General features: G+C 46.9%; 2 protein-coding genes across 3 annotated transcripts in view; one reads left to right on the top strand and one right to left on the bottom strand.

Moving 5' to 3' along the window:
- Positions 1 to 27,993, top strand: part of LOC139542997 (extracellular sulfatase Sulf-2-like) — a 267,301-nt gene that overhangs the window by 71,829 nt on the left and 167,479 nt on the right. The window lies entirely within an intron of this gene.
- LOC139541881 (uncharacterized) lies at positions 2,446 to 9,072 on the bottom strand. The gene is made up of 3 exons (XM_071346765.1): positions 8,813 to 9,072; positions 2,915 to 8,383; positions 2,446 to 2,486 (listed from the first exon to the last, which is right to left on the bottom strand). Exon 2 carries the CDS (start codon positions 8,104 to 8,106, stop codon positions 3,244 to 3,246), a length of 4,863 nt encoding a protein of 1,620 aa, XP_071202866.1. The 5' UTR covers positions 8,107 to 8,383; positions 8,813 to 9,072; the 3' UTR covers positions 2,446 to 2,486; positions 2,915 to 3,243.

Raw genomic sequence — 27,993 nt, 5'->3', positions numbered from 1 at the left:
AACTGCTCTTAAATACAAGTAAAACTAAATGCATGCTCTTCAACCGATCGCTGCCCGCACCTGCTCGCCCGTCCAGCATCACTACTCTGGACGGTTCTGACTTAGAATATGTGGACAACTACAAATACCTAGGTGTCTGGTTAGACTGTAAACTCTCCTTCCAGACTCACATTAACTTCTCTGGGATATGTGGGACGGTAGCGTCCCACCTAACCAACAGCCAGTGAAATTGCAGGGCGCCAAATTCAAAACAACAGCAATCTCATAATTAAAATTCCTCAAATATACAAGTATTATACACCATTTTAAAGATAAACTTCTCGTTAATCCAGCCAAAGTGTCTGATTTCAAAAAGGATTTACGGCGAAAGCACACCTTGCAATTATGTTAGCTCAGTACATAGCCACCGAAAAACACAGCCATTTTTCCAGCCAAAGAGAGGAGTAACAAAAAGCAGAAATAGAGTTAAAATTAATCACTAACCTTTGATGATCTTCATCAGATGACACTCATAGGACTTCATGTTACACAATACATGTATGTTTTGTTCGGTAAAGTTCATATTTATATCCAAAAATCTGAGTTTAGGCGGGACGCTACTGTCTCACTTGGCCAAAAGCCAGAGAAAATGCAACGCGCCAAATTCAAATAAAATACTATAAAAATCTAACTTTCATTAAATCACACATGAAAGATACCAAATTAAAGCTACACTGGTTGTGAATCCAGCCAACATGTCAGAATTCAAATAGGCTTATCGGCGAAAGCAAACGATGCTATTATCTGAGTTAGCACCATTGTAAACAAAGAGAGATAAGCATATTTCAACCCTGCAGGCGCGACACAAAACGCAGAAATAAAAATATAATTCATGCCTTATCTTTCCCGTTTTCTGTTGTTGGCACTCCAATATGTCCCATAAACATCACAAATGGTCCTTTTGTTCAATTAATTCCGTCGATATATATCCAAAATGTCAATTTATTTGGCGCGTTTGATCCAGAAAAACACCGGTTCCAACTCGTGAAACATGACTACAAAATATCTCAAAAGTTACCTGTAAACTTTGCCAAAACATTTCAAACTACTTTTGTAATACAACTTTAGGTATTTTTTTACGTAAATAATCGATAAATTGAAGACGGGGATTATCTGTGTTCAATACAGGATTAAAATGATCTGTAGCATGCTTTCTGGTCACGCGCCTCTAACAAACAGTACACAACAAGTGACCCTTGTTCAAAATGGCCGTACTTCTTCATTACACAAAGGAAAAAACCTCAACCAATTTTTAAAGACTGTTGACATCCAGTGGAAGTGGTAGGAACTGCAAGAAGGTCAATTAGAAATCTGGATTCCCAATGAAAAACCATTGAAAAGAGAGTGACCTAAAAATAAAGAAAATCTGAATGGTTTGTCCTCGGTTTCGCCTGCTAAATAAGTTCTGTTATACTCACAGACATGATTCAAACAGTTTTAGAAACTTCAGAGTGTTTTCTATCCAAATCTACTAACAATATGCATATCTTATCTTCTGGTGATGAGTAGCTGGCAGTTGAATTTGGGTATGCTTTTCATCCAAACGTGAAAATGCTGCCCCCTATCCTAGAGAAGTTTTAAGCATCTCCAATCCAAAATGAAATCTAGAATCGGCTTCCTATTTCGCAAAACAAAGCCTCCTTCACTCATGCGGCCAAACGTACCCTCGTAAAACTGACTATCCTACTGATCTTTGACTTCGGCGATGTGATTTACAAAATAGCCTCCAACACTCTACTCAGCAAATTGGATGCAGTCTATCACAGTGCCATCCGTTTTGTCACCAAAGCCCCATATACTACCCACCACTGCGACCTCTATGCTCTCGTTGGCTGGCCCTCGCTACATATTCATCGCCAAATCCACTGGCTCCAGGTCATCTATAAGTCTCTGCTAGGTAAATCCCCTCCTTAGCTCACTGGTCACCATAGCAGCACCCACCCATGGCACGCACTCCAGCAGGTATAGTTCACTGGTCATCCCCAAATCCAATTACTCCTTCGGCCGCCTTTCCTTTCAGTTCTCTGCTGCCAATGACTGGAACTGTCACTAGCGTTGTTGTAAGAATTGGACCAAAATGCAGCGTGGGTTGGGTTCATCATCTTTTATTATGAGAACCGGCACAAAAACAATAAAGAGCAAAGAAACGAACGTGCAGCTTTGTCGTGCTCAAAGGCAACAATACAAAAACAAGATCCCACAACCAACAGGTGGGAAAAATCTGCCTAAGTTTGATCCCTAATCAGAGACAACGATAGACAGCTGCCTCTGATTGGGAACCATACCAAGCCAACCTAGAAATAAAAAAACTAGAATGCCCACTATTCTGCCCTTGAGTTGCGTTCCCATGCAAAACTAGACAGATAGCTAACAACTAAGTCTTCAATAAAACTCCCAAGGCGTAACTTTTCTTGAATGAATATATTGTAAACGTTTATGTTGTAAAACTGCAAAACACAGAAAAGAATATACTTTAGTATTCAATTCACACCAACATACTGTAGCTGTACATTATACATTTGAAGTTGCATGAATACAAAGCACGTGCTACGGTACCATGCATCTGGCATGATGCCAAACCATATAGCTAATTGCTTTCTCATATGGTAATTGACTAACTCCTTTCATTACTCTAATAATGTACAACCATCTATGTAGAATAACAAGGCATATTACACTAGAAACAGTAACAAAAATACAGTATTGTATATTTTACAATTCGTTTGCATGACGCACGAGCAAAGTAATACAGCTAACATCATACATGAAAGGCATTGCAATTTGTGAGTAAATGCAACCAACCAACATTGATATGTAAGAAACTCTATCAATAACAAGATTATCATCATTAGCTAAATGCTTGAATCGAACTTACAAACAAATATTTTCCAAGGCTGAAGCGTGACAAGAAATAACTACACTGAAAGACCTGCACCGTAGCGTTGTTTTTAGCTGCTTCTAAGCGTGCAGAACGAATTCTCTACTTCCTGTTTGTGTACACTCTAAGTACCAGAAAGCTCCACTAGGGGGCAAATAACATCATGGAACACAATGAAAATCCATTTTAACTATTGTAATAAAATAATCTGTTACCTTCTAACAGGATGGCAGCACACTCCCCGCCTGGTATAATGAAATTGTGCCACTATGAAATAAAACATATCAAGAAACAAATAATGTCCTTTCTATTTTTATCTTTTGTCTCTAGGATGCTTCAGAAAGAAGAACAACAATCTCTGAGATTGGTCTCAGAAACACCTTAGCAGCTCCTTGCTTGACAATTTTTAGTTCTACTTTCCTAACCTTTTTGTCAGTACTGGGAAAGGTTTTGACCACAAGCCCGACTGGCCAGTCATTTCTGTGTGCCTGACTATCTTTCAATAAGACAACATCTCCCACTTTTACATTTGGCTTTTCTGCTGTCCATTTTCTGCGTCTCTGCAGCGTTGTCAGGTACTCCTGTCTCCACCTTTTCCAAAAGGTGTCAGCGAGACACTGGACTTGCTTCCACTGTTTTCCATGAAGGTCGTTCATGCTGAAGTATCCAGAAGGGGCTGAGGTAGCGCTGGTCTTTTGTGTCAGTAACATTGAGGGTGTGAGAATGGCAGGCATGTCAGGGTCCGTTGACACTGACACTAGGGGTCTCGCATTGATTATTGCCATAACTTCAGACATAAGAGTGCTCAAGACCTCATGTGTGAGACGAGTGGAGCCCGTCTGAAACAGCATAGCATCAAGGATACGTCTGGCAACCCCAATGAGTCTTGCTGTGGCTTGATTGAGAGCTTTCCAGCTTGAGAACCTCTCAAAGCGATGAGAGCCGAGTTGAGCTCCAGAAACCTTAGAGGCGAAGACAGTGACGTCTGGTCGAATCTCTGCGTCTGCGTGAGGCTCTACAAGGTCAAATTTTATGTTCTCAGGCTCACTTGAGTTTGTTTGGGTCAGGAAAGGTGGACCTGAGAACCAACTGGTGTACTTTAAGAGCGCAGCAAATATAGGCCTGGTTGCATGGTCTGCTGGATTGCTGTCAGTGTTTACATAACACCACTGATCTGGATGGGTAGACTTCCTGATGCGAGTTACCCTATTGGCAACATACACATAGAATCTTTTGGTGACATTGTGGATGTAACCGAGAACTATCTTACTGTCTGTGTAGAACTTGGCCACATTTACATCAATGTCAATTTCGTCTCTGATCAGTTCATACATCTCAACAGCTAGCAAAGCCGCACACAGTTCTAGGCGTGGGATAGTGTGGGCCGGACGAGGGGCCAATTTTGATTTCCCCATGACAAATCCAACATGGCATTGACCTTCCGAGTCAATAACTCTCAGGTAGGCTACCGCTCCTATGGCTACTGTAGAGGCATCCGAGAAGATGTGTAGCTCTCTTCTTTGAGTGGTAGACAAGGAGACTGGGATGTAGGTCCGCTGAATATACATATGTTCCAACTCCATCAAAGAATCCTTCCACATTTTCCATTTCTCTTCTTTTTCTGGGGGAAGAGGGGCATCCCACTCACTCTGATCAGAAGAGAGTTCTCTGATTAAGGCTTTACCTTGCATTGTTATTGGAGCCACGAACCCAAGGGGGCCATAAAGACTATTCACTGTGGACAGGATGCCTCTCCGCGTAAAAGGCTTCTCATTGTGGGACACCTGGAATGAGAAGCTGTCTGTTTCCAGGTTCCAGGAAAGTCCCAGACTCCGTTGAAAGGGGAGAGGATCCACTCCTAGGTCCAGATCTTTTAAGTCTTTTGCACGGTCCTCCATAGGGAAGGCTTCCATAACTGTTTTGCTATTGGATGCAATCTTGTGTAGTTTCATGTTGGACTCCGCCAACATTGCTTGTGTTTTTCTTAGAATGTTGATAGCTTCTTCTGTTGTAGCTACTGATGTCAGCCCATCATCGACGTAGAAGTTCCTCACTACATATTGCTTGGGTTCTGATCCATGTTTCTTCTCACCCTGTAGCGCTGCTCGTCTCATGCAGTAGATGGCTACGGCTGGTGAAGGGCTGTTCCCAAATACATGGACTTTCATCCTGTACTCAGTTATGTTTCTATCTGGATTGTTGTCTTCATACCAGAGAAACCTTAAGTAATCTCTGTGATCCTCACGTACACCAAAACAGTAAAACATTTGTTGCACATCTGCTGTTAGTACAATGCAATCCTTGCGGAAGCGCATTAGGACACCCAAGAGTGTGTTGTTTAAGTCTGGACCACTGAGCAGAACATCGTTAAGTGACACGCCTTGACACTTAGCACTGGAGTCAAATACTACTCTTATTTGTTCAGGCTTTTGTGGATGGTAAACACCAAATATGGGTAGATACCAACATTCTTTGTCTCCCTCTAGTGGCGGTGAAGGTTCGGCTTGGTCGTTATCCAGCATCTTTTGCATGAAGTCAATAAAATGACGCTTCATGTCAGGCTTTTTGTCTAAAGTCCTGCGAAGTGATGTGAGACGGTTTATGGCCTGCTCCCTGTTATTAGGAAGGCGACGTCGAGTGGGGCGAAAAGGTAGTGGAGCCACCCAGTTGTTTCCATCATCCTGGAAAACCTGTTTGTCCATAATGTCCAAAAAGGCTTTGTCCTCCACTGATGGTGCTGGTTTATCATCGTCTTGTGTTTTGTCGAACACGGAACATCCCAGGTTGTCTGTGTTCACAGTTGTGTTTGGATCTCTCGAGTGCATTGTAGAGGGAGAGATGTGTTTCTGAGCTACACTGTTGTAGTTCTCTTTTACCTGGATGATGTCAGGGCAAGGGCTCAGATAGGATGTGCGACCATTCTGAAGTATGTTTGTCCTGAACACGTTAACATTGGCTGGTCGGTGAGCCGTTCCCAGACAGACCTCACCCACGATGACCCACCCGAGGTCGAGTCGCTGTGCATAAGGAGTGTCGTGGGGCCCATTGATTTGCTCTCGTACCTTGTGTACCCTTAAGATGTCTCGTCCTAAGAGCAGGAGGATGGGAGCGTCTGGGTCCACAGCTGGAATTTTGTCCATAACTGGTTGCAGATGGGGATGATGATACGCAATGTCGGGGGAGGGAATCTCCGTCCTATCGTCTGGCATCATATCACACTCTATCAGAGTAGGGAGAGATAGCTGCATGTGTCCGTCTATAGACTCCACCATGAAGTTGACGGCTCTCCTGCCTGAAGTCTCTGTTACCCCAGAACAGGTCTTCATGGTGTATGGAGCAGAGTTGTCGTTGATGTTGAAGAGATTGAAAAACTCTGTCTTGGCCAGAGATTTGTTACTCTGTTCATCAAGCACTACATACATTTTGACAGCTTTCTCTCTTTTCCCAGCCGGATAAGCTTTAACTAGGCATATTTTTGAACATGATCTTGGATTAACTGCCTCACCACAGATCTCCGTACACTTTGAGGTGACAGATAGAAGAGCATCGTCACCTTGCTCCCCGCCATGCTCTTTCTCTGCTGTAGCAGTGTCTGTATTTGAAGGGGCTGGGCCTGGATGCAGAGCAGCAAGATGTCTGTCGCTGTCGCACTCAGAGCACTTGATTGACACCTTACAGTCTTTAGCTCTGTGCTGAGTTGACCCACAACATCGGAAACAAATTCCATTCTCTTTGAGATATGATTTGCGCTCATCTAGAGTTTTGTACCTAAACCCACGACACTTTTTAAGAGGATGAGGTTTGTTATGTATCGGGCAGTGATGGTCAGGGTTTTCAATCTTTGTCTTACTGGGTTTGGTTTGGTGGTCTGAGGGCTCAGATGACACATCGGTTTTGTATACAGTCACAGGTGTCTTGCTGCTGTACCTGGCAGGTTTCTCACTTTTCATAGACACCTGGTTAGTTGAGGTGTAGAGGGTGAAACTGGGGTCGTTTCTAGTTTTCGCCTGGTTCCTGATGAATCTCGAGAAGAACGAGAATGGTGGGAATGCTACCCGATAGTCCTCCTTGTATTTGGATCCCTGCGCAATCCATTTTTCTTGTAAACTGAATGGTAGTTTCTCTACTATAGGGTTTACCCCCCGAGATGTGTCCAGATAAGCGAGGCCTGGAAGGTACCCTTCTACTTTAGCACACTCCAGTTCGAGAAGAATGTCACCTAGTTCTCTTAGTTTGTGATTGTCTTTGTTAGCCAGTTTTGGAAAATCATCAATTTTCTTCAACAGTGCATTCTCGATCACTTCAGGTGTACCATAGCACTCTTCTAGTCGTTGCCAGACCATGTTAAGCCCTGCTGTTGCGTTGAAAATATGGACAGATCTAATTCTGTTTGCTTGCTCAGACGACTCTGCCCCTAGCCACTTGGTAATTAGATCTAACTCTTCCCTGGCTGATAAATTCAAGTCTCTGGTCGCATTGAGAAAGGATGCTTTCCATGCCCAATAATTTTCAGGGCGATCATCAAACTTCAGGAGTCCGGAACTCACCATCTCACGGCGTAGGAGGTACTTGATGAGGTCTGGTGCCACTTGTGACTCAGGGACGCTTTGTGTGTGTGACTGGAAGTGGGCTTGTTTTCCATTTACACCATGCTGCTGTTCATTTCTTTTGAACGGAGAGTCTCTGCTCATGTTCTGTTGTTTGCTACTTTCTGGATTATAGTATGTAGCTGGGTCAACACTAAGCTCTTGTTTCTCCACTTCAAATGGAAGTTCAGCAAAGTAGGGCCTAGCATGTTGTTGCACATACTCACAGGTACGCTGGACTGGACTTAAGGGCTGTGTCCCTGTGTCTAGTTCTTTGTGAAGTTCTCTGCGTTCTGATCCTACAGCTTCTTCAAAGGCTGCAGCTTCAGCCAACGCAGCAGCAGCTGTTCTCTCAACTTGGAGAACATATAAACTTGCCTCGAGGTCAGCTTTTTGCTTCAACAAGCTGGCCTCTATTTCTGCCTTTTGTTTCATCACAGAAGCTTCCTTCTCAGCATAGGAGACTTGTGCACGCGCTGCGTCTGCCTTGGCGCGTGCTTTGATGGCTGCAGAACTCGCAGTTGAGGATCTGCTTGACTGTTTTGATGACCTTGATCTTGTAGATTGAGACTTGGTCCCAATGTGCTGAAGAGGCTCCTCCATCTCTCTCTGTCGAACTCTTGGCTCTGGTTGTTGTACCGTAGACTGCTGGTCTTCCACAGGAACAGAGGCTTTGTTGGCTGATGAATGTAGAAACAAAACCACCGTGTGTGGTTATTCTTGAGCTTGAGCCCGCCGTGATGATGTTTTTTTACTATTCTGCCCTTGAGTTGCGTTCCCATGCAAAACTAGACAGATAGCTAACAACTAAGTCTTCAATAAAACTCCCAAGGCGTAACTTTTCTTGAATGAATATATTGTAAACGTTTATGTTGTAAAACTGCAAAACACAGAAAAGAATATACTTTAGTATTCAATTCACACCAACATACTGTAGCTGTACATTATACATTTGAAGTTGCATGAATACAAAGCACGTGCTACGGTACCATGCATCTGGCATGATGCCAAACCATATAGCTAATTGCTTTCTCATATGGTAATTGACTAACTCCTTTCATTACTCTAATAATGTACAACCATCTATGTAGAATAAACAAGGCATATTACACTAGAAACAGTAACAAAAATACAGTATTGTATATTTTACAATTCGTTTGCATGACGCACGAGCAAAGTAATACAGCTAACATCATACATGAAAGGCATTGCAATTTGTGAGTAAATGCAACCAACCAACATTGATATGTAAGAAACTCTATCAATAACAAGATTATCATCATTAGCTAAATGCTTGAATCGAACTTACAAACAAATATTTTCCAAGGCTGAAGCGTGACAAGAAATAACTACACTGAAAGACCTGCACCGTAGCGTTGTTTTTAGCTGCTTCTAAGCGTGCAGAACGAATTCTCTACTTCCTGTTTGTGTACACTCTAAGTACCAGAAAGCTCCACTAGGGGGCAAATAACATCATGGAACACAATGAAAATCCATTTTAACTATTGTAATAAAATAATCTGTTACCTTCTAACAGGATGGCAGCACACCCACCCTAGTCACACCTGACCTAACCCAAAATAGAGAATAAAGGATCTCTAAGGTCAGGTCGTGACAGGAACGAACTGAAAAAATCACTGAAGCTGGAGACTCATATCTCCCTCACTTGCTTTGAGCACCAGCTGTCAGAACAGCTCACAGATCACTGCACCTGTACATAGCCTATCTGTAAATAACCCATCCAACTACCTCATCCCCATACTGTTATTTATTAGATTTTTTTCTGCTCCTTTGCACCCCACTGTCTCTACTTGCACACTCATCCTCTGCACATCTATCACTCCAGTGTTTAATTGCTAAATTGTAATTATTTCGCCACTATGGCCTATTTATTGCCTTACCTCCCTTATCCTACCTCATTTGCACACACTGTATATAGACTTTTTCTATTGTATTATTGACTGCATGTTTGTTTATTCCATGTGTAGCTCTGTGTTGTTGTTTGTGTCTCACTGCTTTGCTTTATCTTGGCCAGGTCGCAGTTGTAAATGAGAACTTGTTCTCAACTGGCCTACCTGGTTAAATAAAGGTGAAATAAAATTTTAAAAAGGTGGACTTGGGGGCTCTGGGCCAGGGGTGCTGGGAGCAGGTGGGCTGGGGGGATGGGGCCCATGGGGTGCTGGGAGCAGGGGGTCTGGGGACCAGGGGGGCTGGGGACCAGGGGGGCTGGGAGCAGGGGGTCTGGGGACCAGGGGGTCTGGGGACCAGGGGGGCTGGGGACCAGGGGGGCTGGGGACCAGGGGAGCTGGGGGTCAGGGGGGCTCTGGGCCAGGGGGGCTGGGAGCAGGGGGGCTCTGGGCCAGGGGGGCTGGGGACCTGGGGGGCTCTGGGCCAGGGGGGCTCTGGGCCAGGGGGGCTGGGAGCAGTTGGACTGGGAGCAGGTGGACTGGGAGCAAGGGGGCTGGGGACCAGGGGGCCTGTGTGGCTGGGAGGTGGGAAGGGATAGGCTGAGCGTGGCCAGGAGTTAAATGGAGCATGTCGTGGCTCAGTGTCAGGCTGCGTTCAACCACTACACACCTCGGACACATCTCTGATCACAGACACACAGTCAGTCCATGAGCCAATCGCCTTCCACCGTCCTTCACCATGTCACATCAACCCCTCTGACCTCTCTATCCTGCTTCCCTGGCTGCACTTCATACCCTTCCCCTCCTTCTCTCCCTCTTTCTCTCCGTCCACCCTTTCTGTTTCCAACATGACCATAAAGTGCCTGCCCTGGTCTCATTGTGTAGTCCAGATGCCCAGGGGCTCCATTCTACCAAGGTTGTGGCCATCAGAAACAGCCCTTGGAGTAGCAGTTATCATCTCTGTCCCCTGATAGCAGTTATCATCTCTGTCCCCTGATAGCAGTTATCATCTCTGTCCCCTGATAGCAGTTATCATGTCATCTGGAAAGTGTGGCTGTTAGATCGTGTGGCTGTCGTGTGGCTGTTAGATCGGCTCCAGGTCCTGACCCTCATCTCTGGCCCCATGACAAGGCTCTCTAATCAGGGGAGGAGACGTGTGGACGAGGGGCCGCTGACGCCACATCCACAGCTCACACTGACATCATCTTCAGCATGGAAATGATGTCAGAGGATAGATAAGAAGAGCAGGAGACAGATGGGGGGGGGGGGTTAGAGAAGGACAGCTTTCATATTCCACTGTGTGTGTGTGTGTGTGTGTGTGTGTGTGTGTGTGTGTGTGTGTGTGTGTGTGTGTGTGTGTGTGTGTGTGTGTGTGTGTGTGTGTGTGTGTGTGTGTGTGTGTGTGTGTGTGTGTGTGTGTGTGTGTGTGTGTGTGTGTGTGTGTGTGTGTGTGTGCGCGTGCGTGCGTGTGCGCGCACGCGCGTGTGTCTGCAAGAGTGGGTATGTGTTTGTCTTGTGTCTGTTTTTGCCGCAGATTATAACGCATCTCAGATCTTTTCAGAGCGGTGGAGGTTCAGTAGGCTACAGGGCATCATGTCCTATACAGGAGCCTGTGGTTAACATGCAGCTCACTGTCTCTCTACAACGAGAACAGTCCCTGTATCCAGCTCCTTGAGTGACACCATTCTACACACACACACACAAACACACAAACACACACCTCTGCTCCCGCTCCACTACCTCGTAGTAAGAAACACTTTCATACTATCAAAGAAACTGGGGAAACATAGATTTCTGTTGTGGCAATAAAATAGAAATTGATTTATTTACTGATTTCTGCGAGAGAGAGAACGTGCAGCACAGAGAGAGAACGTGCAGCACAGAGAGAGAACGTGCAGCCCAGAGAGAGAACGTGCAGCACAGAGAGGGAACGTGCAGCACAGAGAGAGAACCTGCAGCACAGAGAGGGAACGTGCAGCCCAGAGAGAGAACGTACAGCCCAGAGAGAACCTGCAGCCCAGAGAGAGAACGTTGAACCCTAGAGAGAGAACGTGCAGCCCAGAGAGGGAACGTGCAGCACAGAGAGAGAACCTGCAGCACAGAGAGAGAACGTTGAACCCTAGAGAGAGAACGTGCAGCCCAGAGAGGGAACGTGCAGCACAGAGAGAGAACCTGCAGCACAGAGAGAGAACGTGCAGCCCAGAGAGAGAACGTGCAGCCCAGAGAGAGAACGTGCAGCACAGAGAGAGAACGTGCAGCACAGAGAGGGAACGTGCAGCACAGAGAGGGAACGTGCAGCACAGAGAGAGAACCTGCAGCACAGAGAGAGAACCTGCAGCACAGAGAGAGAACGTTGAACCCTAGAGAGAGAACATGCAGCACAGAGAGAGAACCTGCAGCACAGAGAGGGAACGTGCAGCCCAGAGAGAGAACGTGCAGCCCAGAGAGGGAACGTGCAGCACAGAGAGAGAACGTTGAACCCTAGAGAGAGAACGTGCAGCCCAGAGAGGGAACGTGCAGCACAGAGAGGGAACGTGCAGCACAGAGAGGGAACGTTGAACCCTAGAGAGAGAACGTGCAGCCCAGAGAGGGAACGTGCAGCACAGAGAGGGAACGTGCAGCACAGAGAGGGAACGTGCATTACAGAGAGAGAACGTGCAGCCCAGAGAGAGAACGTTGAACCCTAGAGAGAGAACGTGCAGCACAGAGAGGGAACGTGCAGCACAGAGAGAGAACGTTGAACCCTAGAGAGAGAACGTGCAGCACAGAGAGAGAACGTGCAGCCCAGAGAGAGGACCTGCAGCCTAGAGAGAGAACGTTGAACCCTAGAGAGAGAACGTGCAGCACAGAGAGAGAACGTGCAGCCCAGAGAGAGAACCTGCAGCCCAGAGAGAGAACGTTGAACCCTAGAGAGAGAACGTGCAGCACAGAGAGGGAACGTGCAGCACAGAGAGGGAACGTGCAGCCCAGAGAGAGAACGTGCAGCACAGATAGAGAACGTGCAGCACAGAGAGAGAACGTGCAGCCCAGAGAGAGAACGTGCAGCCCAGAGAGAGAACCTGCAGCACAGAGAGAGAACGTACAGCCCAGAGAGAGAACGTACAGCCCAGAGAGAGAACGTACAGCCCAGAGAGAGAACGTGCAGCACAGAGAGAGAACGTACAGCACAGAGAGAGAACGTACAGCCCAGAGAGAGAACGTACAGCCCAGAGAGAGAACCTGCAGCCCAGAGAGAGAACCTGCAGCATAGATAGAGAACCTGCAGCACAGAGAGAGAACCTGCAGCCCAGAGAGAGAACCTGCAGCCCAGAGAGAGAACGTGCAGCACAGAGAGAGAACGTGCAGCACAGAGAGAGAACCTGCAGCACAGAGAGAGAACCTGCAGCCCAGAGAGAGAACGTACAGCACAGAGAGAGAACCTGCAGCCCAGAGAGAGAACGTACAGCACAGATAGAGAACGTGCAGCACTCTGAGCCAAGAAGCTACATACAGAGAGATGAGTCAGTTCCCTCCCTGCTCATTGGTTCAGTCTCACACGTCTCTCTGTTTAGACAAGCGGTTTAACATGTCTCTAATTGTGAGTTGAGGTAATCGTCTATTAGGCTGGTTCAAAGGACCGATGGCTGGGTAATTGGAGCGTGCTGGGCTGTTGTGTGTTTTTTAATTCAGATTGGTGTCAGAGCCGTTATTACTGTCACCATGAAGATCACTACTGGCCCCTAGGAGAGGCGAGGCGAGGCGGGGTAAGGGCTGAGGGGTGCGAGCGCTTACCCCCCACACCCCTTACCCCGCCTCGCCTCCTACCCCTCCTCGCCTCTCCTAGGGGCCAGTCTTCATGTTGACAGTAATAACGGCTCTGACACCAACCTGAATTAAAAAACAGACCAGCTCTGAAGGGACACTTTTTCTTCCGCCGACATTTTCAGAAAGCAACAGCTCATGGGGTGTTTTTCACACGCCACTCATGTCCTTCTCTTCCTCCTCAGAGAGAGATATAGGAGGAGGAGATTGGAGAAAGAGAGAGATACAGGGAGGAGAGAGAGTGAGAGGGGGAGAGAGAGAGAGCGAGAAAAAAGAGAGAGAGAGAAAATAGAAAAGAGAGAGAGTGGAAAGAGAGGGGAGAGAGAAAAGAGAGAGAGAGAAAAAAAGAGAGAGAGAGAGAGAGAGAGAGAGAGAAAAGAGAGAGAGAGAGAGAGAGAGAGAGAGAGAGAGAGAGAGAGAGAGAGGGGTGAGAGAGAAAAGATAGAGAGAGAGGGGGGAAAGAGAGAGGGAGATACAGGGAGGAGAGAGAGAGAGAGAAGAGAGAGAGGGGAAAGAGAGAGAGAGGAGACAGAGAAAGAGAAAGAGAGAGAGAGAGAGAGAGAGAGAGAGAGAGAGAGAGAGAGAGGGGTGAGAGAGAAAAGATAGAGAGAGAGGGGGGAAAGAGAGAGGGAGATACAGGGAGGAGAGAGAGAGAGAGAGAGAAGAGAGAGAGGGGAAAGAGAGAGAGAGGAGACAGAGAAAGAGAGAGAGAGAGAGAGAGAGAGAGAGAGAGAGAGAGAGAGAGAGAGAGAGAGAGAGAGAGAGAGAGAGAGAGAGAGAGAGAGAGAGAGAGAGAGAGAGAGAGAGAGAGAGAGAGAGAGAGAGAGAGAGAGAGAGAGAGAGAGAGAGAGAGAGAGAGAGAGAGAGAGAGAGAGAGAGAGAGAGAGAGAGAGAGAGATACAGGGATACAGGGAGGGGAGAGAGAGAGACAGGGGGGAAAAACAATTTTGATTAAGTTTCTGTGGACATATTTATTTCTCTGTCGAATCCAAGTTGACGCTGGTTTATCTGGCGTAACTCCCCGGAGGGCCAAGTCATGGATATGTTCACTGCGCAGTAGACGACAAATAATAATCATTAAATGCAGTGAGAGAGAGAGAGAGACAGAGATATAGAGGATGAGATGGGAGAAATAGAGAGATATAGGGAGGAGAGGAAAGAGAGATATATAGGAAGGAGAGGAGAGAGAGATATAGGGAGGAGAGGAGAGAGATATATAGGGAGGAGAGGAGAGAGAGATATAGGGAGGAGAGGAGAGAGATACGGATAGGAGAGAGAGATATATGGAGAAGAGAGAGATACGGATAGGAGAGAGAGATATAGGGAGGAGAGGAGAGAGAGATATAGGGAGGAGAGGAGAGAGAGATATAGGGAGGAGAGGAGAGAGATACGGATAGGAGAGAGAGATATAGGGAGGAGAGAGAGATACGGAGAGGAGAGAGGGAGAAATGTTTACTGTTCATTTGTATTGTTTATTTCACTGTTGTATATTATCTACTTCACTTGCTTTGGCAATGTTAACATATGTTTCCCGTGTCAATAAAGCCCCTTAAATTGAATTGAATAGAATAGAAATAGAGGAGGAGATGGGTGAAAGAGAGAGATACAGGGAGGAAAGGAGAGATACAGGGAGGAGAGGAGAGGAGAGATACAGGGAGGAGAGGAGAGATACAGGGAGGAGAGGAGAGGGGAGATACAGGGAGGAGAGGAGAGATACAGGGAGGAGAGGAGAGGAGAGATACAGGGAGGAGAGGAGAGATACAGGGAGGAGAGGAGAGATACAGGGAGGAGAGGAGAGATACAGGGAGGAGAGGAGAGGAGAGATACAGAGAGGAGAGATACAGGGAGGAGAGGAGAGGAGAGATACAGGGAGGAGAGGAGAGATACAGGGAGGAGAGGAGAGATACAGGGAGGAGAGGAGAGATACAGGGAGGAGAGGAGAGATACAGGGAGGAGAGGAGAGATACAGGGAGGAGAGGAGAGGAGAGATACAGGGAGGAGAGGAGAGGAGAGATACAGGGAGGAGAGGAGAGGAGAGATACAGGGAGGAGAGGAGAGATACAGGGAGGAGAGGAGAGATACAGAGAGGAGAGAGAGCAGAGATACAGATTGGAGAGGAGAGATACAGGGAGAATATGAGAGAGAGAGGAGAGAGAGAGATACAGGGACGAGAGGAGAGAGCGATACAGGGAGGAGAGGAGACGGGAGGGAGAGAGAGAGAGAGAGAGAGAGAGAGAGAGAGAGAGAGAGAGAGAGAAGATGCAGATATGACATCTTATGACACTCCCCTTTAATGTGCTTGTACGAACAGTTTCATTTGTAACAGTTCTGCTCTGCCATAAAAAGCCATAAAAACACCCATTGTAACAAGCTTGTCATATTATAGATCTGTTATCTCTTCTCATTGTGTAGTCTTAACATTCTGTGTACTCCCCTTGTCCTAAGGGTCAAAAATGACCCGCCTTCACTAAACCCCTAAAATAAAGCAGCTTAATTGAATTTTAAACCCCAAATCTATTTTGCATGAAGAAACAACCTGTCATTCATCACAAACTTTGTGAATATCTGGGTTTTCCCTCTTCACAATGCAGAAAGACTGCATTTAACCAGTGGACACCACTCATTTTTATTACAACACACCTGTTATAATTGTTTTCTTTACTAAATTAGAGGTTTATTGTTATTATTGCTAAAGGTACTGCATAGGTGTAAACCACATTTAGCAGAAATGTGCAGAAAGTCGTTTTGAATGCATTTTATTGAAGGGAAACAATAAGTCTTGAACGTTTTTGGCAACATAGTGATATATTCTTGTATACTGTACAAGGAATTCAACAACAAAATACTAGTCTTCTCACAGTTTTTGAACCATTGCCCCCACCCACAAGGTGTATAAACAACAACAACAAGAATAAAATAAGATAATAGATACCAAACAAAAACGTGAAGAAGATAAATCAATCAACTCTAATTAGCAAACTTTGATGAGAAGGCCTCTCTCCCCCTTGTTGCGAGGAGTGCAGGGGGGAGCTCAGGCTTGTTCTTTCTAACTGTGCCAACCATGGTGATCTTCCTCTTCAGGAGCTGCTGGCTGAGTTCAATCAGTAGCACACATCATCTACATTTCTCATTGTGTGTGTGTGTGTCTGTGGTTTTTGTGGTGTGTAAATGATTTTATAACTGCTGGGTCAAAAATGACCCCAAGACAATCTTTGTACCCCGGTGGTGTACAGCGTTCATGGAAATTCAGATTTCAAAAAGTCTTTACGGGGAAAGCACACCATGCGACTATCTGAGGACAGCGCCGCGCATACAAAAGCATTAAACATTTTCCAACCAAGAAGAGGCGTCACGAAAGTCAGAAATAGCGATAAAATAAATCACTTACCTTTGAAGATGTTCCTCTGTTTGCAATCACAAGGGTCCCAGCTACACAATGAATGCTTGTTTTGTTCTAGAAAATCCTTCTTTATATCCCCAAAAAGTCAGTTTAGTTGGCGAACTTGACTCAGTAATCCACCGGTTTCCCTCGTTCAAAATGAATACAAATATATCCCGAAAGTTACCAATAAACTTCGTCCAAACAAGTCAAACAACGTTTCTAATCAATCCACAGTCTAGATTGTAAGAAAATAAAACATTGAGTTTGTTCCCAGGAGCGGTAAACACCTGGTGCGAGAGGCTTGTTTGTGCAGTAGCCACCTCTCCCTCCTCTCTCCAGGGACTCCTCCTTGGGAAGGTACAGCTGCCCCGTTGGCTGAAGGTGCCTTTTCTGCAGGCACTGGGATCTGAGCTCCGTGAGGCAGGCAGGGAACAGGGGGACTGGCGTCATTAGCAGCCCAGCGAGGTGTGTGCCTTCAGGAGGACACAGACCCCCCAGGTGGGGAGGGAACCTGAAACGGCATCCATGCACAGTTCTACCACTCCCTATCACTCCTCCTCACTCTCTCACTCCCTATCACTCCTCCTCACTCTCTCACTCCCTATCACTCCTCCTCACTCTCTCACCCCCTATCACTCCTCCTCACTCTCTCACTCCCTATCACTCCTCCTCACTCTCTCACTCCCTATCACTCCTCCTCACTCTCTCACTACCTCTCACTCCCTATCACTCCCTTTCACTACCACTCACTCCCTCTCTCTCTCCCTCCCCTCTCTCGTGCTCCCCCCTCCCTCATGCTCCCCTCTCCCTCCCCTCTCCCTCCCTCCCCTCTCTCATGCTCCCCTCTACCCCCAGAATGAGAGGTTCTTTCGACTAATAGTGTCACACCTGACAGGAATAAATCTGGAGAGAGAGGAGCTTAGCTGGTCTCACAGACCTGACAGGAATAAATCTGGAGAGAGAGAGGAGCCTAGCTGGTCCCACAGACCTGACAGGAATAAATCTGGAGAGAGAGAGGAGCCTAGCTGGTCCCACAGACCTGACAGGAATAAATCTGGAGAGAGAGGAGCTTAGCTGGTCCCACAGACCTGACAGGAATAAATCTGGAGAGAGAGGAGCTTAGCTGGTCCCACAGACCTGACAGGAATACATCTGGAGAGAGAGAGGAGCCTAGCTGGTCCCACAGACCTGACAGGAATAAATCTGGAGAGAGAGGAGCTTAGCTGGTCCCACAGACCTGACAGGAATAAATCTGGAGAGAGAGGAGCTTAGCTGGTCCCACAGACCTGACAGGAATACATCTGGAGAGAGAGAGGAGCCTAGCTGGTCCCACAGACCTGACAGGAATAAATCTGGAGAGAGAGGAGCCTAGCTGGTCCCACAGACCTGACAGGAATAAATCTGGAGAGTGAGAGGAGCCTAGCTGGTCCCACAGACCTGACAGGAATAAATCTGGAGAGAGAGGAGCCTAGCTGGTCCCACAGACCTGACAGGAATACATCTGGAGAGAGAGAGGAGCCTAGCTGGTCCCACAGACCTGACAGGAATAAATCTGGAGAGAGAGAGGAGCCTAGCTGGTCCCACAGACCTGACAGGAATAAATCTGGAGAGAGAGAGGAGCCTAGCTGGTCCCACAGACCTGACAGGAATAAATCTGGAGAGAGAGAGGAGCCTAGCTGGTCCCACAGACCTGACAGGAATAAATCTGGAGAGAGAGAGGAGCCTAGCTGGTCCCACAGACCTGACAGGAATACATCTGGAGAGAGAGAGAGGAGCCTAGCTGGTCCCACAGACCTGACAGGAATACATCTGGAGAGAGAGAGGAGCCTAGCTGGTGCCACAGAACCCTCTGCATGTGTGATGTCACATTGACGGGCGGGCGTCTGTAATTAAATGTGTCATTATGGGATTTTATTCTGTGTGGTGCAGCAAGCCTGTTATTCCTCTAAACGCCTGCCTGCCATCAGCTCATGCATTTTTCATGGCCAGACGGTTAGACATGTTGCTGAGAGACACAGAGAGGCCTGTCTGTGTGAAACGTAAAGTGAGAGGAGTGATGGGTGTTGGACAGCCGGAAGTGTAAGGAATGTGTCTGTACAGATAGACAGACAGGTGGTGTGAGGCAGGCAGGCAGGCAGGCAGGCAGGCAGGCAGGCAGGCAGGCAGGCAGGCAGGCAGGCAGGCAGGCAGACAGGTGGTGTGATTGCCAGACAGGGAGACAGGCAGGCAGGCAGGCAGGCAGGCAGACAGACAGACAGGTGAAGGCATTCTGATAGGGTTGCACAGACATGCTCTGATATAGCCTTGCAGTTCATTACAGATGCAGAGCTTGCAAAGCTACTCAAAAAAGATGGGTGCAGTTAAACCATACAGCTGAATGCAAAGGAAGCCATTGGGAAATGGTTGCTGTTTTGACAAGTGCACGTGTTGCAACTGTTTGAATGGGAAGTTATACTGTTGTGTAGACTTACTATACATGTATTTAACTGTCTCGTTATGCAGAAGGTAAGATTGTAGCCCAGGGATGGGCAACTCAGTCGGGGAACAGAGTCGGGGGAACAGAGTCGGGGGAACAGAGTCGGGGAACAGAGTCGGGGGAACAGAGTCGGGGGAACAGAGTCGGGGGAACAGAGTCGGGGGAACAGAGTCGGGGGAACAGAGTCGGGGAACAGAGTCGGGGGAACAGAGTCGGGGGAACAGAGTCGGGGGAACAGAGTCGGGGGAACAGAGTCGGGGGAACAGAGTCGGGGGAACAGAGTCGGGGAACAGAGTCGGGGAACAGAGTCGGGGGAACAGAGTCGGGGGAACAGAGTCGGGGGAACAGAGTCGGGGGAACAGAGTCGGGGAACAGAATCGGGGAACAGAGTCGGGGAACAGAGTCGGGGGAACGGGGGAACAGAGTCGGGGGAACAGAGTCGGGGGAACAGATTCGGGATCTATCTGAGTCGGGGATCTATCTGAGTCGGGGATCTATCTGAGATCTACCTCTCGTGGAGGACAATTCATTCATACAACAACGCTAATTCAACATCATTTAGTTTCAGTTGATCATTTGACTCACTGATTGCAGTCATCTCTGATTCATGTGAACGGGATGTTTCACTAACTGCAGAAAGGCAGTAACATTATTTGGTGTAAATAGAAGTGAATCCGACAACGTCAAACAGTCCTACAAGACTCTGGTCTGTCAGCTTTGAGGAACTGACCTTACCTTGGATGACAGACATGGGGGCACCACTTTACTGCCCCGTAACACAGTCTAGAGCCCCCATGACCAACTGGCAGATGGCGGTACGATCCAGACCCAGAATGGGGTCAGTATGGACCGCGGGTCCCGACTACAACAAAACAAAGGGGGGGGGGACTCATCAGTCTTCAACCCGTGGTATCATATAAACATACAAGACGTGCAAAATGTGTAAAACTGCAGGAAATTAGCTTTAAAACAGCAAAATGTTCTCTCCACCGCATGGCAAACTGTGTAGAATTGCAGGAAATTAGCTTTAAAACTGCTGATTGTTTTCTCTGCCAACAAGAGGGGTGTGAACAGTTTAGGGTCGCATGGGTTGTGAGGTGGGGGGTTTGTTACTAGGCCGATAAATGACAATATCCATTCTGACCTTTGCCCCTAGGAAGTATGTGTGACTGGACCTTCTCAAATAGTATTGGTACCCCTGATCTAGAGTGTACTGTAGACTGACTGACTCAGTATGAACTTGTCCTTCAGTCAAAGACAGAAACAAGTTATGAGCCCAGATATACACCCTTCACCTGTCAGGTTAACATATAAAATACACATTCATTGCCACATTAATTATACCCTTCTGAATGTTAACTCACCTTGCAGCTCAGCCAGGGAGGAGATAATGGGGAGAATAGAGAGAGAGAAAGGGAGAATGGGGAGAATAGGACCCTGTCAGCACCACCGCTGAGACACTATCTCCCCACTCCCCAGAGATAAGACAGGAGACACTATCTCCCCACTCCTCAGAGATAAGACAGGAGACACTATCTCCCCACTCCTCAGAGATAAGACAGGAGACACTATCTCCCCACTCCCCAGAGATAATATGAGAGGCACTATCTCCCCATTCCCCAGAGATTAGACGGGAGACACTATCTCCCCACTCCCCAGAGATAAGACGGGAGGCACTATCTCCCCACTCCTCAGAGATAAGACGGGAGGCACTATCTCCCCACTCCCCAGAGATAATATGGGAGGCACTATCTCCCCATTCCCCAGAGATAAGACGGGAGACACTATCTCCCCACTCCCCAGAGATAATATGGGAGGCACTATCTCCCCACTCCCCAGAGATAAGACGGGAGGCACTATCTCCCCACTCCTCAGAGATAAGACGGGAGGCACTATCTCCCCACTCCCCAGAGATAAAATGGGAGGCACTATCTCCCCACTCCCCAGAGATAATATGGGATACACTATCTCCCCACTCCCCAGAGATAAGACAGGAGACACTATCTCCCCACTCCCCAGAGATAAGACAGGATACACTATCTCCCCACTCCCCCGAGATAATATGGGAGACACTATCTCCACACTCCTCAGAGATAAGACGGGAGGCACTATCTCCCCACTCCCCAGAGATAATATGGGATACACTATCTCCCCACTCCCCAGAGATAAGACAGGAGACACTATCTCCCCACTCCCTAGAGATAATATGGGAGACACTATCTCCCCACTCCCCAGAGATAAAATGGGAGATACTATCTCCTCACTCCCCAGAGATAAGACAGGAGGCACTATCTCTCCACTCCTCAGAGATAAGACAGGAGGCACTATCTCCCCACTCCCCAGAGATAATATGGGAGACACTATCTCCCTACTCATCAGAGATAAGACAGGAGACACTATCTCCCCACTCCTCAGAGATAAGACAGGAGACACTATCTCCCTACTCATCAGAGATAAGACAGGAGACACTATCCCCCCACTCCTCAGAGATAAGGCAGGATGCACTATCCCCCCACTCCTCAGAGATAAGGCAGGATGCACTATCCCCCCACTCCTCAGAGATAAGACAGGATGCACTATCCCCCCACTCCTCAGAGATAAGACAGGAGGCACTATCTCCCCACTCCTCAGAGATAAGACAGGAGACACCATCTCCCCACTCCTCAGAGATACGACAGGAGTTGGACAAAGACGGTGTGTGTGCCCTGTCCTCTCCCCTGTCTCTTCAATTTGATTTATCCATAGCGGAGGCTCTTTGATGAGTTTGCTCCAATCTATTTTGTTAAGAAACAACTAGAACCTAAAAGACACCCACCATGAGCACCCATTAATTTGCACAAGAAGAGGCAAACAAAAGAAGAACACACATCAAACCAAAAAGTGGAGCTAAAACAAAACAGGAAAGATTAGATAAAGTATTGTTTTTCTAGAACTCAAATAGGGAGAGTCATTTAAACATGTTAACCCTCCACATCTCTCAAGACCACTGGAGCACTGGGCCAGCCACTCTTAAATAGCACCTGGGCCAGCACAGGTGAAACAATTTCCCACTTACAAGATGGCAACCAGCACAGGTGTAACACATACTGACTAACAAGGTGACACCAGTCGGTGCGCCCTACGTACTAACGTCCAACCTCAGAACATACATCGAAAAACCACATATGAAAGATGGCCAGTGATTGGAGAATGTCTGCGTGTCTGCATTTGTGTGTGCAGTGTTTGTGTGTGGTGTTTGTGTGTGGTGTGTGTTTGCATTGTGTATCTATGTGTATGTCCTCTCTCTCCCTACGTTGTGAAGCCTGAAGTGAGGGTTCCAGTGAGAGCTGTGTGAGTGTTCCAGTGAGAGCTGTGTGAGTGTTCCAGTGAGAGCTGTGTGAGTGTTCCAGAGAGAGCTGTGTGAGTGTTCCAGAGAGAGCTGTGTGAGTGTTTCAGAGAGAGCTGTGTGAGTGTTTCAGTGAGAGCTGTGTGAGTGTTTCAGTGAGAGCTGTGTGAGTGTTTCAGTGAGAGCTGTGTGAGTGTTTCAGTGAGAGCTGTGTGAGTGTTTCAGTGAGAGCTGTGTGAGCTGTGTGAGGGTTCCAGTGAGAGAGCTCTTACCTGCTCAGTCCGTTTCCAACGCAACAAGAAAAGAAGCAAACACTGATGGAGTGAACACTGTTACACGCCGAGTGCTGATGGAGAGAGCCACTCACTCTGAATATCTCGACAGAACAACATGTATTATCTACGGTTCCCTTTTCTCATGTCTCCATTGACAACATAGTGAGTGTCTTCGGCTTCTTTTGGAGTGTGTTTAAGGCTGAGGGTCCATGTTGGGTCGTAGCTGTGAAGGTCATCATTCTAGTTTGTTGGTTCAGGATGAGAAGGTCAGGATGACAGAGAAGCCACTCCCATCCTCACACATCACTGCCCCAGTGAGGAGACAGACCTGACATTCAGGGGGAGGAGATCAAATCAAAATGTATTAGTCACATGCGCTGAATACAACAGGTATCGACCTTACAGTGAAATGCTGACTTACTTAATGGCCCCTAACCAACAATACAGTTTCAAAAAATACAGATAAGAATAAGAGATAAAAGTAACAAGTAATTAAAGAGCAGCAGTGAAATAACAATAACGAGACTCTATACTGGGGTACCAATACAGAGTCAATGTGCGGCGGCACCGGTTAGTTGAGGTAGTATGTACATGTAGGTAGAGTTATTAAAGTGACTATGCATAGATGACAACAGAGAGTAGCAGTGGTGTAGAGAGAGGGGGGGGCACTGCAAATAGTCTGGATAGCCATTTGACTAGATGTTCAGGAGTCTTGTGGCTTGGCAGGTAGAAGCTGTTTAGAAGCCTCTTGGACCTTCGCTCCGGTACCGCTTGCCGTGCGGTAGCAGAGAGAACAGTCTATGACTAGGGTGGCTGGAGTCTTTGACAATTTTTAAGGGCCTTCCTCTGACACCGCCTGGTATAGAGGTCCTGGATGGCAGGAAGCTTGGCCCCAGCGATGTACTGGATCGCACTACCCCTCTGTAGTGCCTTGCGGTCGGAGGCCGAGCAGTTGCCATACCAGGCAGTGATGCAACCAGTCAGGATGCTCTCGATGGTGCAGCTGTAGAACCTTTTGAGGATCTGAGGACCCATGCCAAATCCTTTCAGTCTCCTGAGGGGGAATAGGTTTTGTTGTGTCCTCTTCACGACTGTCTTGGTGTGCTTGAACCTTGTTAGTTTGTTGGTGATGTGGACACCAAGGAACTTGAAGCTCTCAACCTACACTGCAGCCCCGTCAATCCTCTTTTTCCTGTAGTCACAATCATCAGATGGGAGAGGCTGTGAGTTGATGAGGAGAGGAGAGGAGAGGAGAGGAGAGGAGAGGAGAGGAGAGGAGAGGAGAGGAGAGGAGAGGAGAGGAGAGGAGAGGAGAGGAGAGGAGAGGAGAGGAGAGAGGCTGTGGGGTCAGGGGTCAGTGGCCTGTATCATCAGACAGAGTGATCCATCACCAGCCCATGTCCACTCTCACACAGCCCAATGACACAGGGGTCAAGGGTTACCATCCTCTGGCCAACCCCTTCACACACTCACACTATGTTCTGTTCTCTCCCTGGTCCTTTCAGAGTGCGTGAATCAGTGGACAGGAAATCAGAGATTGACTGATTGTCCTCCATAGACTGTAAAGTTAAGATAAGACATGTTTCTTCTCCTCTCTCTGTTCCTGTGATGTTGGTCCTATTTATGGCTGGTGTTATGTTTGTTTGTGTTATAGTAATTCATATCACTGTTCTCAAAGGCACACAGCACACTCCATCACACAGAATCACAGAGCCAGTGGGAGTGAGAGGAGAAGGTCTTCCTGGGTTAACTAGAGCTCTCAGTCAGGCTAGGAGAAGGTCTTCCTGGGTTAACTAGAGCTCTCAAAGTCAGGCTAGGAGAAGGTATTCCTGGGTTAACCAGACCTCTCAAAGTCAGGCTAGGAGAAGCTATTCCTGGGTTAACCAGACCTCTCAAAGTCAGGCTAGGAGAAGCTTTTCCTGGGTTAACCAGACCTCTCAAAGTCAGGCTAGGATAAGCTATTCCTGGGTTAACCAGACCTCTCAAAGTCAGGCTAGGATAAGCTATTCCTGGGTTAACCAGACCTCTCAAAGTCAGGCTAGGAGAAGGTATTCCTGGGTTAACCAGACCTCTCAGTCAGGCTAGGAGAAGGTATTCCTGGGTTAACTATATCTCAAGGTCAGGCTATGAGAAGCTATTCCTTTGTTAGCTATATCTCAAGGTCAGGCTATGAGAAGCTATTCCTTTGTTAGCTATATCTCAAGGTCAGGCTATGAGAAGCTATTCCTTTGTTAGCTATATCTCAAGGTCAGGCTATGAGAAGCTATTCCTTTGTTAGCTATATCTCAAGTTCAGGCTATGAGAAGCTATTCCTTTGTTAGCTATCTCTCAAGGTCAGGCTATGAGAGGCTATTCCTTTGTTAGCTATCTCTCAAGGTCAGGCTATGAGAAGCTATTCCTTTGTTAGCTATATCTCAAGGTCATGCTATGAGAAGCTATTCCTTTGTTAGCTATATCTCAAGGTCAGGCTATGAGAAGCTATTCCTTTGTTAGCTATATCTCAAGGTCATGCTATGAGAAGCTATTCCTTTGTTAGCTATATCTCAAGTTCAGGCTATGAGAAGCTATTCCTTTGTTAGCTATATCTCAAGGTCATGCTATGAGAAGCTATTCCTTTGTTATTTAGACCTCTCAAGGTCATGTTAGAGTGGATTGCCATTCTGTCGGCTCTGATATAAAAAGAAGAAGAAGGAATGATGTGCAATAGAATGTGAATTTAAAAAAGCACCCTGAGTGTCAAAGGGAAGACAAATATTTGTAAGGAGAAAGTGATCTCAGCTATGGCTGCGGTTTATCCCATTTGTTCCCAATGACCCTCGGCTCTCTGTTGGGGACAGAACAAGGGCCATTTCACGGCTCAGAGAATGCAATATGTCCCTGGCCCTGTCGCCACGGCACTTTGAGTCAAACAGGACAAAGGAAAGAGTGGGGGGACAGCCTGACCTTATGACCCCGCCACGCACACCAGTGCCATATGTCTCCATGGCGATGGGCAGCAGAGATCACAGAGGCCACAGTGAATCATGTTAGATGTGATCTCCCCAGCCGAGGCAGTATATTATGGTCTCTAAAAACGACCGACACCATTGTGAAGGATCCTGCTGGAGGAGGACAGAGAAGTGGTGAGAGTGTGAGATAGATGACTGTTATGTAATGTGTGATGATGATGTATGGCGTCCTGTCATATCCTCAGGGTTGAAGCTACTTCCCTCCTCTTATTAGATACCACTTAAAACCTGACTGGGGTTTCATAATTTAGATTATTATCTCTGTTACAAACCTGACTGGGGTTTCATAATTTAGATTATTATCTCTGTTACAAACCTGACTGGGGTTTCATAATTTAGATTATTATCTCTGTTACAAACCTGACTGGGGTTTCATAATATAGATTATTAACTCTGTTACAAACCTGACTGGGGTTTCATAATATAGATTATTATCTCTGTTACAAACCTGACTGGGGTTTCATAATATAGATTATTATCTCTGTTACAAACCTGACTGGGGTTTCATAATATAGATTATTATCTCTGTTACAAACCTGACTGGGGCTTCATAATATAGATTATTATCTCTGTTACAAACTTGACTGGGGTTTCATAATATAGATTATTAACTCTGTTACAAACCTGACTGGGGTTTCATAATATAGATTATTAACTCTGTTACAAACCTGACTGGGGTTTCATAATTTAGATTATTATCTCTGTTACAAACCTGACTGGGGTTTCATAATATAGATTATTAACTCTGTTACAAACCTGACTGGGGTTTCATAATTTAGATTATTATCTCTGTTACAAACCTGACTGGGGTTTCATAATTTAGATTATTATCTCTGTTACAAACCTGACTGGGGTTTCATAATCTAGATTATTATCTCTGTTACAAACCTGACTGGGGCTTCATAATATAGATTATTATCTCTGTTACAAACCTGACTGGGGTTTCATAATTTAGATTATTATCTCTGTTACAAACTTGACTGGGGTTTCATAATTTAGATTATTATCTCTGTTACAAACCTGACTGGGGTTTCATAATTTATATTATTATCTCTGTTACAAACCTGACTGGGGTTTCATAATTTAGATTATTATCTCTGTTACAAACCTGACTGGGGTTTCATAATTTAGATTATTATCTCTGTTACAAACCTGACTGGGGTTTCATAATTCATATTATAGATTATTATTTATTTTTGTAATATTGCAATTCATTCTTTACACACACACACACACACACACACACACACACACACACACACACACACACACACACACACACACACACACACACACACACACACACACACACACACACACACACACACACACACACACACACACACTGTGCTCTGTAGTGGCAGTGATGTATGTAAGAATTAACGTGTCCTGCAGTGGTGCTGCTGTAGCTGGTTAGAGAGCTGATCCATCAGCCTGTTCTCAGAGCAGGAATGACAGTCAGGGAGGAGACATTACCCCTGGCAGACTCATTACACTGGCTGACTGCAGAACAGCCCTGCTCATCAACACACACACCCACATCCATCCTCATCTTCACAGCCCCACACAATCCCACACAGCCCAACACTACCCCACACAGTCCAACACAACCCCACAAAGCCCAACACAGCCCAACCCAACACAACCAAACCCAACACAGCCCCACAAAGCCCAACACAGCCCACCACAACCCAACCCCACACAGCCCCACAAAGCCCAACACAGCCCAACCCCACACAGCCCAACACAACCAAACCCAACACAGCCCAACACAGCCCCACACAGCCCAACACAACCAGAAACAGCCCAACATAGCCCAACACAGCCCCACACAGCCCAACACAACCCAACAGAGCCTAACACAGCCCAACCCAACCCCACACAGCCCAACACAACCAAACCCAACATAGCCCCACACAACCCCACACAGCCCCACACAGCCCAACACAGCCCCACACAGCCCAACACAACCAGAAACAGCCCAACACAGCCCAACACAACACAACCCAGCCCAACACAACCAAACCCCACACAGCCCAACCCAACCCCACACAGCCCAACACAACCCTAAAAAGCCCAACACAACCCCACACAGCCCAACACAGCCCCACACAGCCCACACAACCCCACACAACCATACAAAGGCCAACACAGCCTAACCCCACACAGCCCAACACAGCCCCACACAGCCCACACAACCCCACACAACCATACACAGCTCAAAACAGCCCAACACAACCCTACAAAGCCCAACACAGCCCAACCCCACAGAGTTCAACACAACCAAACCCAACACAGCCCCAACACAATCAAACC

This window comes from Salvelinus alpinus, chromosome 17 (genome assembly GCF_045679555.1).
Source record: "Salvelinus alpinus chromosome 17, SLU_Salpinus.1, whole genome shotgun sequence".
In the NCBI taxonomy this organism is placed as follows: Eukaryota; Metazoa; Chordata; class Actinopteri; order Salmoniformes; family Salmonidae; genus Salvelinus; species Salvelinus alpinus.
Note: the sequence above shows the minus strand (reverse complement) of the source record. Positions and strands in the feature narration are given on the sequence as shown.

Excerpts from the sequence above, each read along its gene's own strand:
- LOC139541881 (XM_071346765.1), bottom strand. The coding sequence starts at position 8,106 with ATGGAGGAGCCTCTTCAGCACATTGGGACCAAGTCTCAATCTACAAGA.